Source organism: Erpetoichthys calabaricus, chromosome 12 (genome assembly GCF_900747795.2).
Source record: "Erpetoichthys calabaricus chromosome 12, fErpCal1.3, whole genome shotgun sequence".
Lineage (NCBI taxonomy): Eukaryota > Metazoa > Chordata > Cladistia > Polypteriformes > Polypteridae > Erpetoichthys > Erpetoichthys calabaricus.
Genome location: NC_041405.2, coordinates 20058700 through 20073004, shown reverse-complemented (window position 1 = coordinate 20073004; position 14305 = coordinate 20058700). Strand labels below are relative to the sequence as shown.

The 14305-nt window shown below is 41.7% G+C and overlaps 1 protein-coding gene across 1 annotated transcript in view; it reads left to right on the top strand.

Annotated features, from left to right (window-relative positions):
* gucy2cb (guanylate cyclase 2Cb) overlaps nt 1-13406 on the top strand; it is a 77058-nt gene extending 63652 nt beyond the window's left edge. The window contains exons 27-28 of the mRNA XM_028815139.2: nt 2810-2886; nt 12872-13406. Coding sequence (XP_028670972.1) covers nt 2810-2886; nt 12872-13058 — 264 coding nt within the window. The 3' untranslated portion in view covers nt 13059-13406. The remainder of the gene's footprint in view (nt 1-2809; nt 2887-12871) is intronic.
* Nucleotides 13407-14305: the final 899 nt, after the last annotated feature.

The window sequence follows — 14305 nt, the reverse complement described above, 5'->3', positions numbered from 1 at the left end:
ACTCTACGCCTTGACGTATGTGTCATCGACTGCATTACATGCGATGCTGGAAGTGGTTTCCGTTTTCTGCCAGACACATTTCGACGTGGCGCTCCATGTTCCTGAACGTATCGGCAAGCGTCTCCGGGGAGGAATAGCAGCAATTTCACGTTGGATGTTTTCCTTCAAATCTTCCACAGTGTGAGGCTTGTTCCGATAGACTTTTCCTTTGAGCAGACCCCAAAGTAAGAAGTCTGGTGGTGTCAGATCCAGTGGCCGAAGCCCCTGTTGCCGAAGAAGGACTAAGTTTCTGCCGTGCTCCTTGCCGTTGTCTGACACAGTGCTCCATCTTTCTGGAAGTAACCTTCCATTAACTGACAATCATCCAGTTGATTCTGACATCGCTTAAATGAATTGGTGACCCAATAGGTTTGCACCATGAAGACGCGCTCCTCAATACTGTACACCACCGTCCTGATGAGAAGTCAAGTGACTAAGTGAAGGGGTACGGGTGGTAGGCACCCAGAAGTTGCAAATGGAGGTTAAATGTTGTAATTGCTGTCCGTCACCTACCTCATCGCTCCGACGCAGGGGCATCCCGGCTTGTTCGAAGCTCCATATACTGAGGAGCACATTGCATGTTGTTTCATCCTGGTGAGAGTTATTACAGAATATTCTGGGCCTCTTTCGAGTGAATCTCCCTGTATAAAAGTGGACAGGAGGCAAGGCAGGCACCTAAAAAACAATGACAGAGTCTGAGAAGCAGGCTTTACAGGAGACGGAGCACCGGTGAAGTGACGAATATGCAGGGAAGACGCTGAAGGTGCACATACAGTAGGTCAAGGGATAGCAAATATTTTATTTAAATATTCTACTACCTGACAGGTAGCATCGGTCATTTATCTATCTTACTAAACCACAGTTAATATATGAACGGCGGACGCACCGAGGCGAATGCGCACTGCGGCCTTGGCGCCCGCCCCAGAGTCCAGAGTCAAACGCAGCGGCTTTCCAAAACGTGGCGGCTTCCCAGAGTCAATAGGTGGCGCCCGAACAACACAACCTCTGAGCGCCCTAACAACACAACCTGTACAGTCAAACGCAGCGGCTTCCCAAAACGCGGCAGATTCCCAGAGTCAGTAGGTGGCACCCAAACAACAGACTTGCTCTAATCCACTGTGCCAGTAATGTAAATCACATAACGGTCATTCAGTTTGGCGCCCGCCCCAGAGTCAAACGCAGCGACTTCCCAAAACGCGGCGGCTTCCCAGAGTCAGTAGGTGGCACCCAAACAACAGACTTGCTCTAATCCACTGTGCCAGTAATGTAAATCACATAACGGTCATTCAGTTTGGCGCCTGCCCCAGAGTCAAACGCAGCGACTTCCCAAAACGCGGCGGCTCCCCAGAGTCAGTAGGTGGCACCCAAACAACACAACCTGTACACTACACTTGCTCTAATCCACTGTGCCAGTAATATAGATCACATAACGGTTACAGACTCTAACCCAGCGGCTTCCCAGACTCAGTGGCTGGCACACGAACACCACAACCTGTAAACTAAACTTGCTGTGCTCCACTCTGCCAGCAGTCGGTGTCAGCAAAGGCAACAGAATCACGTCTCCACAAAACGAAACCGCTTTAGTACAGATATGCTTATGTAATTAAATGACATTTCCCCAGACGCACCCACCCTCCATGATAGAGAAAACAAAAACGAGAGGATTCAGCGCATATGTGAATCACATGACAGTATTACAGTACGGAATCCCCAGACGTCCAAACTACACGGCGTAAACCGGATATGGACGCAAGGCGCAGGGCTGAACTTGCTGTGCTCCACTCTGCCAGCGCTCGGTGTCAGCGAAGGCAACGGAATCACGTCTCCACAAAACGAGACCGCTTCACTACAGATGTGCGTATGTAATTAAATGACATGTCCCCAGACGCACCCACCCTCCATGATATGTCATCCATCCAGATATCGGACGGAACAGAAACTGATTGCCATTCTTGGATTTCCGATTCGCTAGTGAATTGCAGGCTGACTTGTATCTAATAAGCAAAGCAGACTTTTCTATCAGTGATCCTGTGGAACACCGTTCTTAACAATACCCATAATGCCCTTCACGTCCTGTGTTTTAGAAAAGTTTGCATCAATCTTCACATTCTGTTTTTTTAATCTGATGCCCAATCTTTCATGTGTTTCCTTGTCAAATGCCTTCTGAAAATCAAGGTAAATAACAACATGCACCTCTCTGATCGTATCCTTTTGTTGCTTCCATTACTGAAACACGACCTTCCTTGTCTGAACCCACGTTGAGAATTTGCTAATTTGCCTGTTCTAGACATGTGTCGCTCAGTCTTCTCCTTAATTATTCCTTCCATTAATTTACCTGTGATGTGTGTTAAGGTGGCACAGTGGGTAGCACTGCTGCCTCGCAGTTAGGAGACCTGGGTTCGCTTCCCGGGTCCTCCCTGTGTGGAGTTTGCATGTTCTCCCCGTGTCTGCGTGGGTTTCCTCCCACAGTCCAAAGACATGCAGGTGAGGTGCATTGGTGATCCTAAATTGTCCCTAGTGTGTGTTTGGTGTGTGTGTGTGTGTCCTGTGGTGGTTCCCCCCCTGCACTGCGGCCTGCTCCAGAGCTGTTATGCCCAGTGCTGCTTAGGCAGAGTTCAGCCCTCCCACTGGTCTGAAATGGATTTAGCTGGTTATGCTATAAAGTAGTAATTTAGCACAATTCTTGAAGGAAGGGTGCAACTGTGTAAAATGATTTGCTGGGTTACTAATAATCTGCAGAACATGTGATAACTATCCTTTTCTCTTAAAGGGGAAAGGCACAGAGATCACTTACTGGCTCACTGGTGTCAAAGACAAGAAGTACAACCTTCCAACACCTCCAACTGCGTAAGTCTTCTGTTTAACAAAATCTGATAAGTGAAAAGGCAATAACAGTATTCCTAAGAGTGAAAAAGAAAACCATTAAAATATGAGGCCTCAAATTCCAACTCCTACTTCAGACATTTTTGCCTCCTAATCTAACACTCATGTCTTCTTTTCGACTACTGAATCTTTTAGAAGATCTTACAGCCTCAGGCTCAATGCAGAAGTTTTAATGGTCTCTTGTGAAAATGTACTCTCTTCACAATATATAGAATAAAAAAACAAAAAATTGAAAACTGAAGTTAATACATTTGAGTGTAGTAATGTGAATTTCCCCCTGGGATTAATAAAGTATCTATCTATCTATCTATCTATCTATCTATCTATCTATCTATCTATCTATCTATCTATCTATCTATCTATCTATCTATCTATCTATCTATCTATCTATCTATCTATCTATCTATCTATCTATCTATCTATCTATCTATCTATCTATCTATCTATCTATCTATCCTTATCTAATCTTTACATGCTTCACTGCAATGGACCTTCTGCTGTGTGGTTTTGTTAATCTCATGTGCAGTCATGTGAAGCAGTAAGTCCACCTCATCAGTGCTGCTAAATAAGGCCCCACAAATGTCCATGCGCCCCCCTGGCGGTGACCACGAGCCCCAACAGGGTTGAGCTTCTATACCCGAAACCAAGGGGGCTGCCCTCTGGTCTTGAAAATGCTCTTCCCCCTGGTCCATCCATGCTCAGAGTGTCCCAGGCGGGTAAGGACTCCAGCCATCTGACACAAAACATATATGTATACACAGATATATACATACTGTATACTGTATGGGTACACTTACAGACACACACACACATATATATATCTCTATATATAAATTCCAATGTCTGCCTGTCTGTCTGTCCACTTTTCATGAGAGAACTACTTAACGGATTTAGATCGGGTTTTTTTCTATAATTTGCTTGAACATTCGAGTTGATTTTGTGGCCTCTCTCATTGCACTAAGAATCATAGTTCACTTGCGGTAACGATTTATTTGCTTGAATCCTAGAGAGACATATCGGAGGGGAAGGGGGATGGCCATCCTCACTCACATGCCAGCCTCGGGGTGTATCTTACATCCACTTAGCTAGCAAACGAGAGAACTACTTAACAAATTTAGATTGGGCTTTTTTCTAGAATTTGCTTGAACATGAACTTGACCATGATTTGCTTGAACATGGTTTTATGACTTCTCTCATTGCGCTAAGAATCATAGTTCACTTGCAGGAGTGATACATTCACGCTAATTTGAGACAGAGGCTGCGGGCCAAGGGAAGGGGGAAGCGTGACGTCAGGAGTGGGGAGTCGGCCGGGACCCTACTCATTGTCCTGTTTCACTTCCACATGGGCACAGCCACGGGGGACAGCTATATCCATCCATCCATTTTCCAACCCACTGAATCCGAACACAGGGTCACAGGGATCTGCTGGAGCCAATCCCAGCCAACACAGGGCACAAGGCAGGAACCAATCCCGGGCAGGGTGCCAACTCACCGCAGGGGACAGCTATATATATAGTGGAATATAAAGAAAAAAGAAGCTCCACAACAATGAAGTTTTGGGGACCGTCCCACAGATTGTCCAACAGACAAAAATAAAGCAGAAAAAACGGTTGAAATGATCAAAAGTACTGTAATGGTAGCAATTGACAAAGTACATGAAACAAAATGGCATTTATATACAGTATGGGAATGAAAACAGGAAGTGGTTGGCAGGAAATGACGTCAAATTCAGGAGCCGGAAATGATGTCATTCTGAACGGAACTGGAAGTGAAGTCATCCATAGTGGCTGGAAGTGATGTCAGGGCTGACGCCGGAAGTGACGTCTTGACGGCCATTTTGGAACCCGGAAATGGAAGAACTTATTTTTCCTCGGTTTTCCTGTTGGGAGATTAAGAGATTCGGGTAAGTACCACGTGACAACCCTTTGTCTTGCGATGTCTCACTCACCTTTAGGCTTTTTGACTGCCTCCTAAACACACGTGTAACAATATATATATATATATATATATATATATATATATATATATATATATATACAGTGGTGTGAAAAACTATTTGCCCCCTTCCTGATTTCTTATTCTTTTGCATGTTTGTCACACAAAATGTTTCTGATCATCAAACACATTTAACCATTAGTCAAATATAACACAAGTAAACAGAAAATGCAGTTTTTAAATGATGGTGTTTATTATTTAGGGAGAAAAAAAATCCAAACCTACATGCCCCTTTGTGAAAAAGTAATTGCCCCCTTGTTAAAAAATAACCTAACTGTGGTGTATCACACCTGAGTTCAATTTCCGTAGCCACCCCCAGGCCTGATTACTGCCACACCTGTTTCAATCAAGAAATCACTTAAATAGCAGCTGCCTGACACAGAGAAGTAGACCAAAAGCACCTCAAAAGCTAGACATCATGCCAAGATCCAAAGAAATTCAGGAACAAATGAGAACAGAAGTAATTGAGATCAATCAGTCTGGTAAAGGTTATAAAGCCATTTCTAAAGCTTTGGGACTCCAGCGAACCACAGTGAGAGCCATTATCCACAAATGGCAAAAACATGGAACAGTGGTGAACCTTCCCAGGATTGGCCGGCCGACCAAAATTACCCCAAGAGCGCAGAGACGACTCATCCGAGAAGTCACAAAAGACCCCAGGACAACGTCTAAAGAACTGCAGGCCTCACTTGCCTCAATTAAGGTCAGTGTTCACGACTCCACCATAAGAAAGAGACTGGGCAAAAACGGCCTGCATGGCAGATTTCCAAGACGCAAACCACTGTTAAGCAAAAAGAACATTAGGGCTCGTCTCAATTTTGCTAAGAAACATCTCAATGATTGCCAAGACTTTTGGGAAAATACCTTGTGGACTGATGAGACAAAAGTTGAACTTTTTGGAAGGCAAATGTCCCGTTACATCTGGCGTAAAAGGAACACAGCATTTCAGAAAAAGAACATCATACCAACAGTAAAATATGGTGGTGGTAGTGTGATGGTCTGGGGTTGTTTTGCTGCTTCAGGACCTGGAAGGCTTGCTGTGATAGATGGAACCATGAATTCTACTGTCTACCAAAAAATCCTGAAGGAGAATGTCCGGCCATCTGTTCGTCAACTCAAGCTGAAGCGATCTTGGGTGCTGCAACAGGACAATGACCCAAAACACACCAGCAAATCCACCTCTGAATGGCTGAAGAAAAACAAAATGAAGACTTTGGAGTGGCCTAGTCAAAGTCCTGACCTGAATCCAATTGAGATGCTATGGCATGACCTTAAAAAGGCGGTTCATGCTAGAAAACCCTCAAATAAAGCTGAATTACAACAATTTTGCAAAGATGAGTGGGCCAAAATTCCTCCAGAGCGCTGTAAAAGACTCATTGCAAGTTATCGCAAACGCTTGATTGCAGTTATTGCTGCTAAGGGTGGCCCAACCAGTTATTAGGTTCAGGGGGCAATTACTTTTTCACACAGGGCCATGTAGGTTTGGATTTTTTTTTCTCCCTAAATAATAAAAACCACCATTTACAAACTGCATTTTGTGTTTACTTGTGTTATATTTGACTAATGGTTAAATGTGTTTGATGATCAGAAACATTTTGTGTGACAAACATGCAAAAGAATAAGAAATCAGGAAGGGGGCAAATAGTTTTTCACACCACTGTATATATATACACAGTGCATATATCTATATATATAAAATCCCTGTGTGCGTCCAGGTGTCCGTGTGTGGGTGTCTTCTGGTGAAGTGCACATGTGCGGGGCACGGTGCGATGCGCGATATTACTGTCAGAGAAAGTTAGAGGCGTTTTATGGAAATACAAACCAGTATTACTACGAGAGGAAATTAAAGGTACACAATACAGTGACTCATATTACAGCCACATACAAGCCAGTATTACTGTCACAGGAGATTAAAGGCATATTACCGACACGCACGCCTGTATTACCGCCAGAGAAAATTAAAGGTATATTACGGACGTACGGACGTATATTAATGATGTACAAGCCAGGGGACGTACAAGATGGTATCCTTCAATAAGGGCGCGCACAAAAAGGCGAGCCTCAAAAGGGCGACCTCAATTGGGCACAGCAAATAAAGGTGCGCGTAAAAAGATCTGCACCTGTTGCTCTTCACATATTCCAGAGCCATTGGAACTAAATTATCTACGCGCCCTTATTGAATAGAGCCGTACAAGACAGTATTACTGTCACAGAAAATTAAAGACACACAATACACGGCAGCAGCCCACGAAGAATGGTCAGCTCAGCAAGTAAACATCAACAAAGGAAAGGCTGAAAGAAAGAAAAATGAGGTCAAAGTCCCTTGCCATTTAATATAGACTGTTTCTACTAATGTTTATGCACTACTGTTCTAGCGCCTGTTATTGTAACGGGCTAAATGACTAGTATATATATATATATATATATATATATATATATATATATATATATATATATATATATATATATATATACAGTTAGGTCCATAAATATTTGGACAGAGACAGCTTTTTTCTAATTTTGGTTCTGTACATTACCACAATGAATTTTAAATGAAACAACTCAGATGCAGTTGAAGTGCAGACTTTCAGCTTTAATTCAGTGGGGTGAACAAAACGATTACATAAAAATAGGAGGCAACTAAAGCATTTTTTAACACAATCCCTTCATTTCAGGGGCTCAAAAGTAATTGGACAAATGAAATAACTGGAAATAAAATGTTCATTTCTAATACTTGGTTGAAAACCCTTTGCTGGCAATGACAGCCTGAAGTCTTGAGCTCATGGACATCACCAGATGCTGGGTTTCCTCCTTTTTAATGCTCTGCCAGGCCTTTACTGCAGCGGCTTTCAGTTGCTGTTTGTTTGTGGGCCTTTCTGTCTGAAGTTTAGTCTTCAACAAGTGAAATGCCTGCTCAATTGGGTTAAGATCAGGTGACTGACTTGGCCATTCAAGAATTTTCCACTTCTTTGCTTTAATAAACTCCTGGGTTGCTTTGGCTGTATGTTTTGGGTCATTGTCCATCTGTATCATGAAACGGCGCCCAATCAATTTGACTGCATTTAGCTGGATTTGAGCAGACAGTATGTCTCTGAACACCTCAGAATTCATTCGGCTGCTTCTGTCCTGTGTCACATCATCAATAAACACTAGTGTCCCAGTGCCACTGGCAGCCATGCACGCCCAAGCCATCACACTGCCTCCACCATGTTTTACAGATGATGTGCTATGCTTTGGATAATGAGCTGTTCCACGCCTTCTCCATACTTTTTTCTTGCCATCATTCTGGTAGAGGTTGATCTTGGTTTCATCTGTCCAAAGAATGTTTTTCCAGAACTGTGTTGGCTTTTTTAGATGTTCTTTAGCAAAGTCCAATCTAGCCTTCCTATTCTCGAGGCTTATGAGTGGCTTGCACCTTGCAGTGCACCCTCTGTATTTACTTTCATGCAGTCTTCTCTTTATGGTAGACTTGGATATCGATACGCCTACCCCTGGAGAGTGTTGTTCACTTGGTTGGCTGTTGTGAAGGGGTTGCTCTTCACCATGGAAATGATTCTGCGATCATCCACCACTGTTGTCTTCCGTGGACGTCCAGGTCTTTTTGCGTGGCTGAGTTCACCAGTGCTTGCTTTCTTTCTCAGGATGTACCAAACTGTAGATTTTGCCACTCGTAATATTGTAGCAATTTCTCAGATGGGTTTGTTCTGTTTTCGCAGTTTAAGGATGGCTTCTTTCACCTGCATGGAGAGCTCCTTTGACCGCATGTTGTCTGTTCACAGCAAAATCTTCCACATGCAAGCACCACACCTCAAATCAACTCCAGGCCTTTTATCTGCTTAATTGATAATGACATAACGACGGACTTGCTCACACCTGCCCATGAAATAGCCTTTGAGTCAATTGTCCAATTGCTTTTGAGCCCCTGAAATGAAGGGATTGTGTTAATAAAATGCTTTAGTTGCCTCACATTTTTATGCAATCGTTTTGTTCACCCCACTGAATTAAAGCTGAAAGTCTGCACTTCAACTGCATCTGAGTTGTTTCATTTAAAATTCATTGTGGTAATGTACAGAACCAAAATTAGAAAAAAGTTGTCTCTGTCCAAATATTTATGGACCTAACTGTATACAAAAAAAATATAGAGCCCCATAGGTGTCAGGCAAAAAAAAAAAAAAATATATATATATATGTAATCCATTTGAACAAATTAGTAACCCATTCAAACTGATTATTTTTTATTTTTTTCTTATTTCAGTTGCTATTTATTTTTCCTGCTATGCGGCTTTAAGGAACTTGGAGAGTATAGCCAGTCAATAGCTTCACTCTATTCTATGCTGTTCAGTGCCATTATCGACTAGAATTTCTTTCCTTCCATTAACGTTTCCACCACTGGCTCCGGAATATCATGTTCTCTGAGACAATTCCATAAATCCATTCTCGTAACTTCTTGGGTGTTTAAAACTCGTTTCAGGACTCCGCGAAAGAACCGTTTCAACCGTAGAGCTCTTACGATGCACTGATGTTCACACACACCTTACAGTTCACTTATGGTCCACTGAACTGTAGGCCAGGAAAACCAAAGTGGACTGCAAGGGGTAAAAATAATAATAATAATCTGTTTGAACAAATGAATACAGAATGGGGCTCCGTACTACTGAAATAAGAGTCAGGGAATAAAAATAATCTGTTCGGACGGGTTACGTCATTCGTCTGAACTGATTTGAGTCATGGTGCTCTGCTGGAGCCTATCGATAATACAAATAAATTATACAATAATCAATAAATGAATAATACATTAATAACTGTGTTTCACGTACTTAGAACTGTAAACCTACATTTTTCCCACCCTATAGACTCAAACTTCAGAAAATAAGGAGGATTTACCTGGTAGGTAACCACCTAAATATTCAGATTGCGATTCAGACCCCCGATTATCATCCTGTCAAATAAGTGAACCAGCCGCTGTGGTGCAAAATCAGAGGCTTCACCTCGGGGGCTGACATCTGAGGTTTGATCACCTGACGAGCCCCAGTGAGGGCGAAACACATGTTGGGGACTATACAATACACACACACACACTGTTTGCATATTTGTAGCTAGAAATCCTCAAAGGGAAAAGACGAGTCACGTGTCTTCAAATAGTTTTTAATTCCTAAGCTTTCGACAACCTGCCAGGTGTCATCATTAGAGGAAAATAATCAGACTTACAGGAATCAAATGTGATATCTACAGGAGCTGATGAAGGGTGGGGATGGAGGGGGAGGTTGTAAGGGGCGATGGGGGGGATTAGTAAGGTGGGGATTTCTGGTCTATGCTATCATATCATTAGAAATGTTTACACCTTAGTTTGACAGGCGTTATTATCCCACAACTTTGAGACCATCAGAAAAGAAATTTTGGGTTATTTTGTTTCTTTCTTCTAAGTCACCATTACTTCATTTAATTTGAACTGTAATACAACTGTAATAATTCTGGGTTCTATCATTTGTGTATTTTCATTATTATTACTAGGGGGCTCCACTCTCGCTCAAACCCCGGGTTTGGTTTACCGGATATACATTTTAAAGAGATTGTTACATATATGCATTATGTTCACTTTTACTTTAAAACTTTAGTAAAAACAATATTTGGAATTAACTTTTCTTCAAGATTGCATTGAATTTTGATTCCGTGTTTGGACTTTAATCGTGACAACGCAATGTATAACTGCCCGCGAGTGAATATCGTTTCTTTCTCTCTAATAAATAAACCGACTTTTTCGAATGTTTGTCCATGCTCTTTCTCCTTCGTTTAGTCGTTGACATGTCATCTAGAACATATAAAATTATTGTCCTGATAAAATTTATAAGAGCTGAGAGCGCAGGAAGTGTGTCTGACAAAAGCTTTCACACGACTGAGAGCTGAGAGGACTGTTGTCTTTTTTGAAAATAGTTATAAGTAGGGCGTGACTTGAAAGAATCCCATGGTAAAAGTCTCCATCTTGTGGGTCTTCATTCCAAAAAGTCACGTCTCGTCCCAAGATTTTTTTATCATTATAACAGATAGATTATTAATGTCATGTGTCGTTTTACTTCTTTATTTTGTCACTTTTTGATTGTATTCATTTTTTATCATTATGACTATTGATCTGCACGTCACCACTGCCATTTTGGTGACCAGCAGCCTTGTTGTCGTCAGCTGTCATGGTGGAGCTAGAGGGTATTAAAGATGATGGTGCACAAACCCTGACGTCCGAGGTTGTGGATGAACAAAGAAGACACTTTCATGGCGTTACCTTCAGTAGCTTCTTTTGACCTCCGTAATCAGAGCTCTGCATGTATCTGTTGACTGCCTGTTGATTTATGTTGTCGGGTTTGTTATTTTATTTGTCTTCCTGTTTTTTGACATCTGCCTGTTCCGATAAAACGCTTTCGCCTTTCATCTGCAGGTTCTAAACCACAATCGACGGACTGCCTTTGTACATCTTGGCAAACAAATTATCATCACACAGAAGTTTCCACACAGCAATCAGCTGTCAGGGCATGAAGTTGCCTACCGCAGGTTGCTTGACTTTTCATACGCCAGTTCATCCATTTTTACCAGACTTACTTATCCAGAGCGGGGTCGTGCGGGGAGGCTGGAGTCCATGCCAGGAAGCATCAAGTGAAAGTCGGGAAACACTTCTGGATGTGGCGCCAGTGCATTGGAGGTCAAACACACACACACATATCCACACACACACACACACACACACACTCACACATTACCAAACCACTCAATCTGCACGCCTTTGGGAGGACACTGGCACATTCAGAGGAAACACCGAGAGAACACCATAAATCCACACAGGGAGTTCCCAAGACATGATAGATAGTTTTTGCATCCCCAAATGGTAATTGAAATGTTACACTTATAGTATAGGGTGGTCCAGATCTACTTATGCAATGTTCATTACGCTATAGCTTATTAAGTTTATATTACATAGAGAATTCACAGCACCTGCCCTGCACATAGAGATTTCACTTAAAATTCTTTTTGTTGCCGATAGATGGCAGCACCTGCCCTGCATTTCAAAATGGCGGTTGTCAGTCGAACAGCTGCATAATTAGATGAGGATCACCCTGTTAACTAAGAAAAGTCCTTACTTTTCTAAAAGAAAACGTTTTATGTCCTCAAACATCTGTCCATCGTTTTACTTTTCCTGACAGCCTTTTAAAAACTTCTTCTGCAGTGAAGTGCTTATGACTTTCATGGCAGAAGTTATGCTTATACGAGGTCTGTCTATTAAATAACGAGACTGACACAATGATTCGCTTTTATTTATATAACAATTCTAATGCTTGTCCCCTTCAATATACTCGCAGTTACGCACCGATGCAGTTTTGGTTTCCACCGGTCCATGGCGTGGAGCAGATCAGTTTTCTCAGCTGTTTCACTGTTTTCTTCTTTACGTGTTCCTTTTCAGCACCGATTTCAATTTAGGAAACACGCAGTCTTCCCCGTCAGCATTGAAAAGACTGGTGTTTTGTTCAATTTAAACGAAAATTTTAAAATTTGAAATGTAGGATGATTCCGGCACACAACGGGAAACACAACTGCATTAAACGGTGACTGACAATCAACTAAAACGGCAGAGAGTGTTGTGGTTTGTCGTGCAGGTTTGGACAGGATTACACCGGCATGCCATGTGCTCAAAATCAGTTCTCACTGCTTTGATATTTAATTTAATTCAATTTAATTTAATTTAATTCAACATACAGACCTCGTATATCCCTTACTTCTATCCTGCCCTCAACTTTAATATTTGTTAGCTTATAAGACACAAAAAATAACAGTAGAAAACAATGAGACCTGAACATCTCTAGCTCTGCTCACATTGGATTTAACGTGAGGAAAAAGTTATTGACTTCTCCAGTGCCTAAATTTACCAAAATCATATGATCATGCCTTGACATTTTTTTTATTTCCACTCCAGGGAGAACTTCCAAGGCTTGCAGGAGGACTTCTCAGAGTTGCTTGCTTCTGCCCTAAAGCGACGAGCTGAAAGTGACGGGGACAAGAGCGGGACTCTGTCGCGACACCAGAGCAGCGGTAGCTGTGACGACGTTCCTCTGGAATATCTGCAGCTCGCCACGAGCGAGAGCTTCAACACTTACTTCTAGGAGCAGACGGGAGAACTCGGACTCTTCCTGTACAAATGTGCATTTATTATCAAATATTTTGAATGGACACATTTATTCTTTCTCCACGAGTGAGCTTCAACTTTAAATGTAATATTTTTCCATCTGCTTTTGTTCACGTGAAATACGTTTCGACATCCTTTGTATCATGACTGAAACTTCGTTCATTGCACGGAATTCACTTATTATCACCACTCATAAGCCAAAACACAAAACGACTCTGCTAACATTATTTTTTATAATATCATCCATTGTACGTATTTAAACTTTTTACACCAGTAATGTTTTTGCCTTTCTGATGCTGTTGTCTGATATATACTGTATATTTATATCATATAGCCCTGCGGTGGGCTGGCGCCCTGCCCGGGGTTTGTTTGTGTCCTGCCTTGTGTCCTGTGTTGGCTGGGATTGGCTCCAGCAGACCCCGTGACCCCGTAGTTAGGATTCAGCGGGTTGGAAAATGGATGGATGGATATATATATATATATATATATATATATATATATATATATATATATATATATATATATATATATATATATAATATTGTTTTGTCACATTAAATTTATTTAAGCATTGCAATCCATTGTATATGAATATTTTTCCTATTTTGAAACAAATAAATGTAAATTCTTAAGAGAAAAACGACTGAATAAATTAAAGTAGGAAACAGTGTGAACTTCAGAGTCTGCATGCACTATTTCAACTTTCCTAAGAAAGTTCTGAATATATATTTCTGATATTTAAAGACAAACCACTTCAATTTCACTTTGTACAAAATATTATTGAAACACAATACTTGTTACTAATTTTTTCCAAAATTCAAATATTGTAATATAATCCATACCAGTGGTTCTTAAACTTTTCTTTCAAACCCATCTTCTTTCCCATCTTTCTTTCTTTCTGGCAACCCATGTTTGTGTGTTGCGTGACTTCACAAGCTGTAATCACCGTCGATACTCATCTTGTATCCCCTCGGAGAATCTCTGGTGATCATCATCGGGGGGATTTGTTTCAGCCATGCAGATGGTGTCCCATCGTAAGGCTTTCCACAAACTGTTCACGAGGGTCTCTCGTTCAGCACTGTTGTAATTCACGAGACGTAGCTAGGGTTTTCAGCGCCAGGGAACAACTGAAGATTTTGCGCCCCCTCCTGTTTGCCAAAATGCAATGGGGAAGGGAAAGAAAATTTTAAAATGGCGCCCCCTGGATGCTGCGCCCGGGGACAG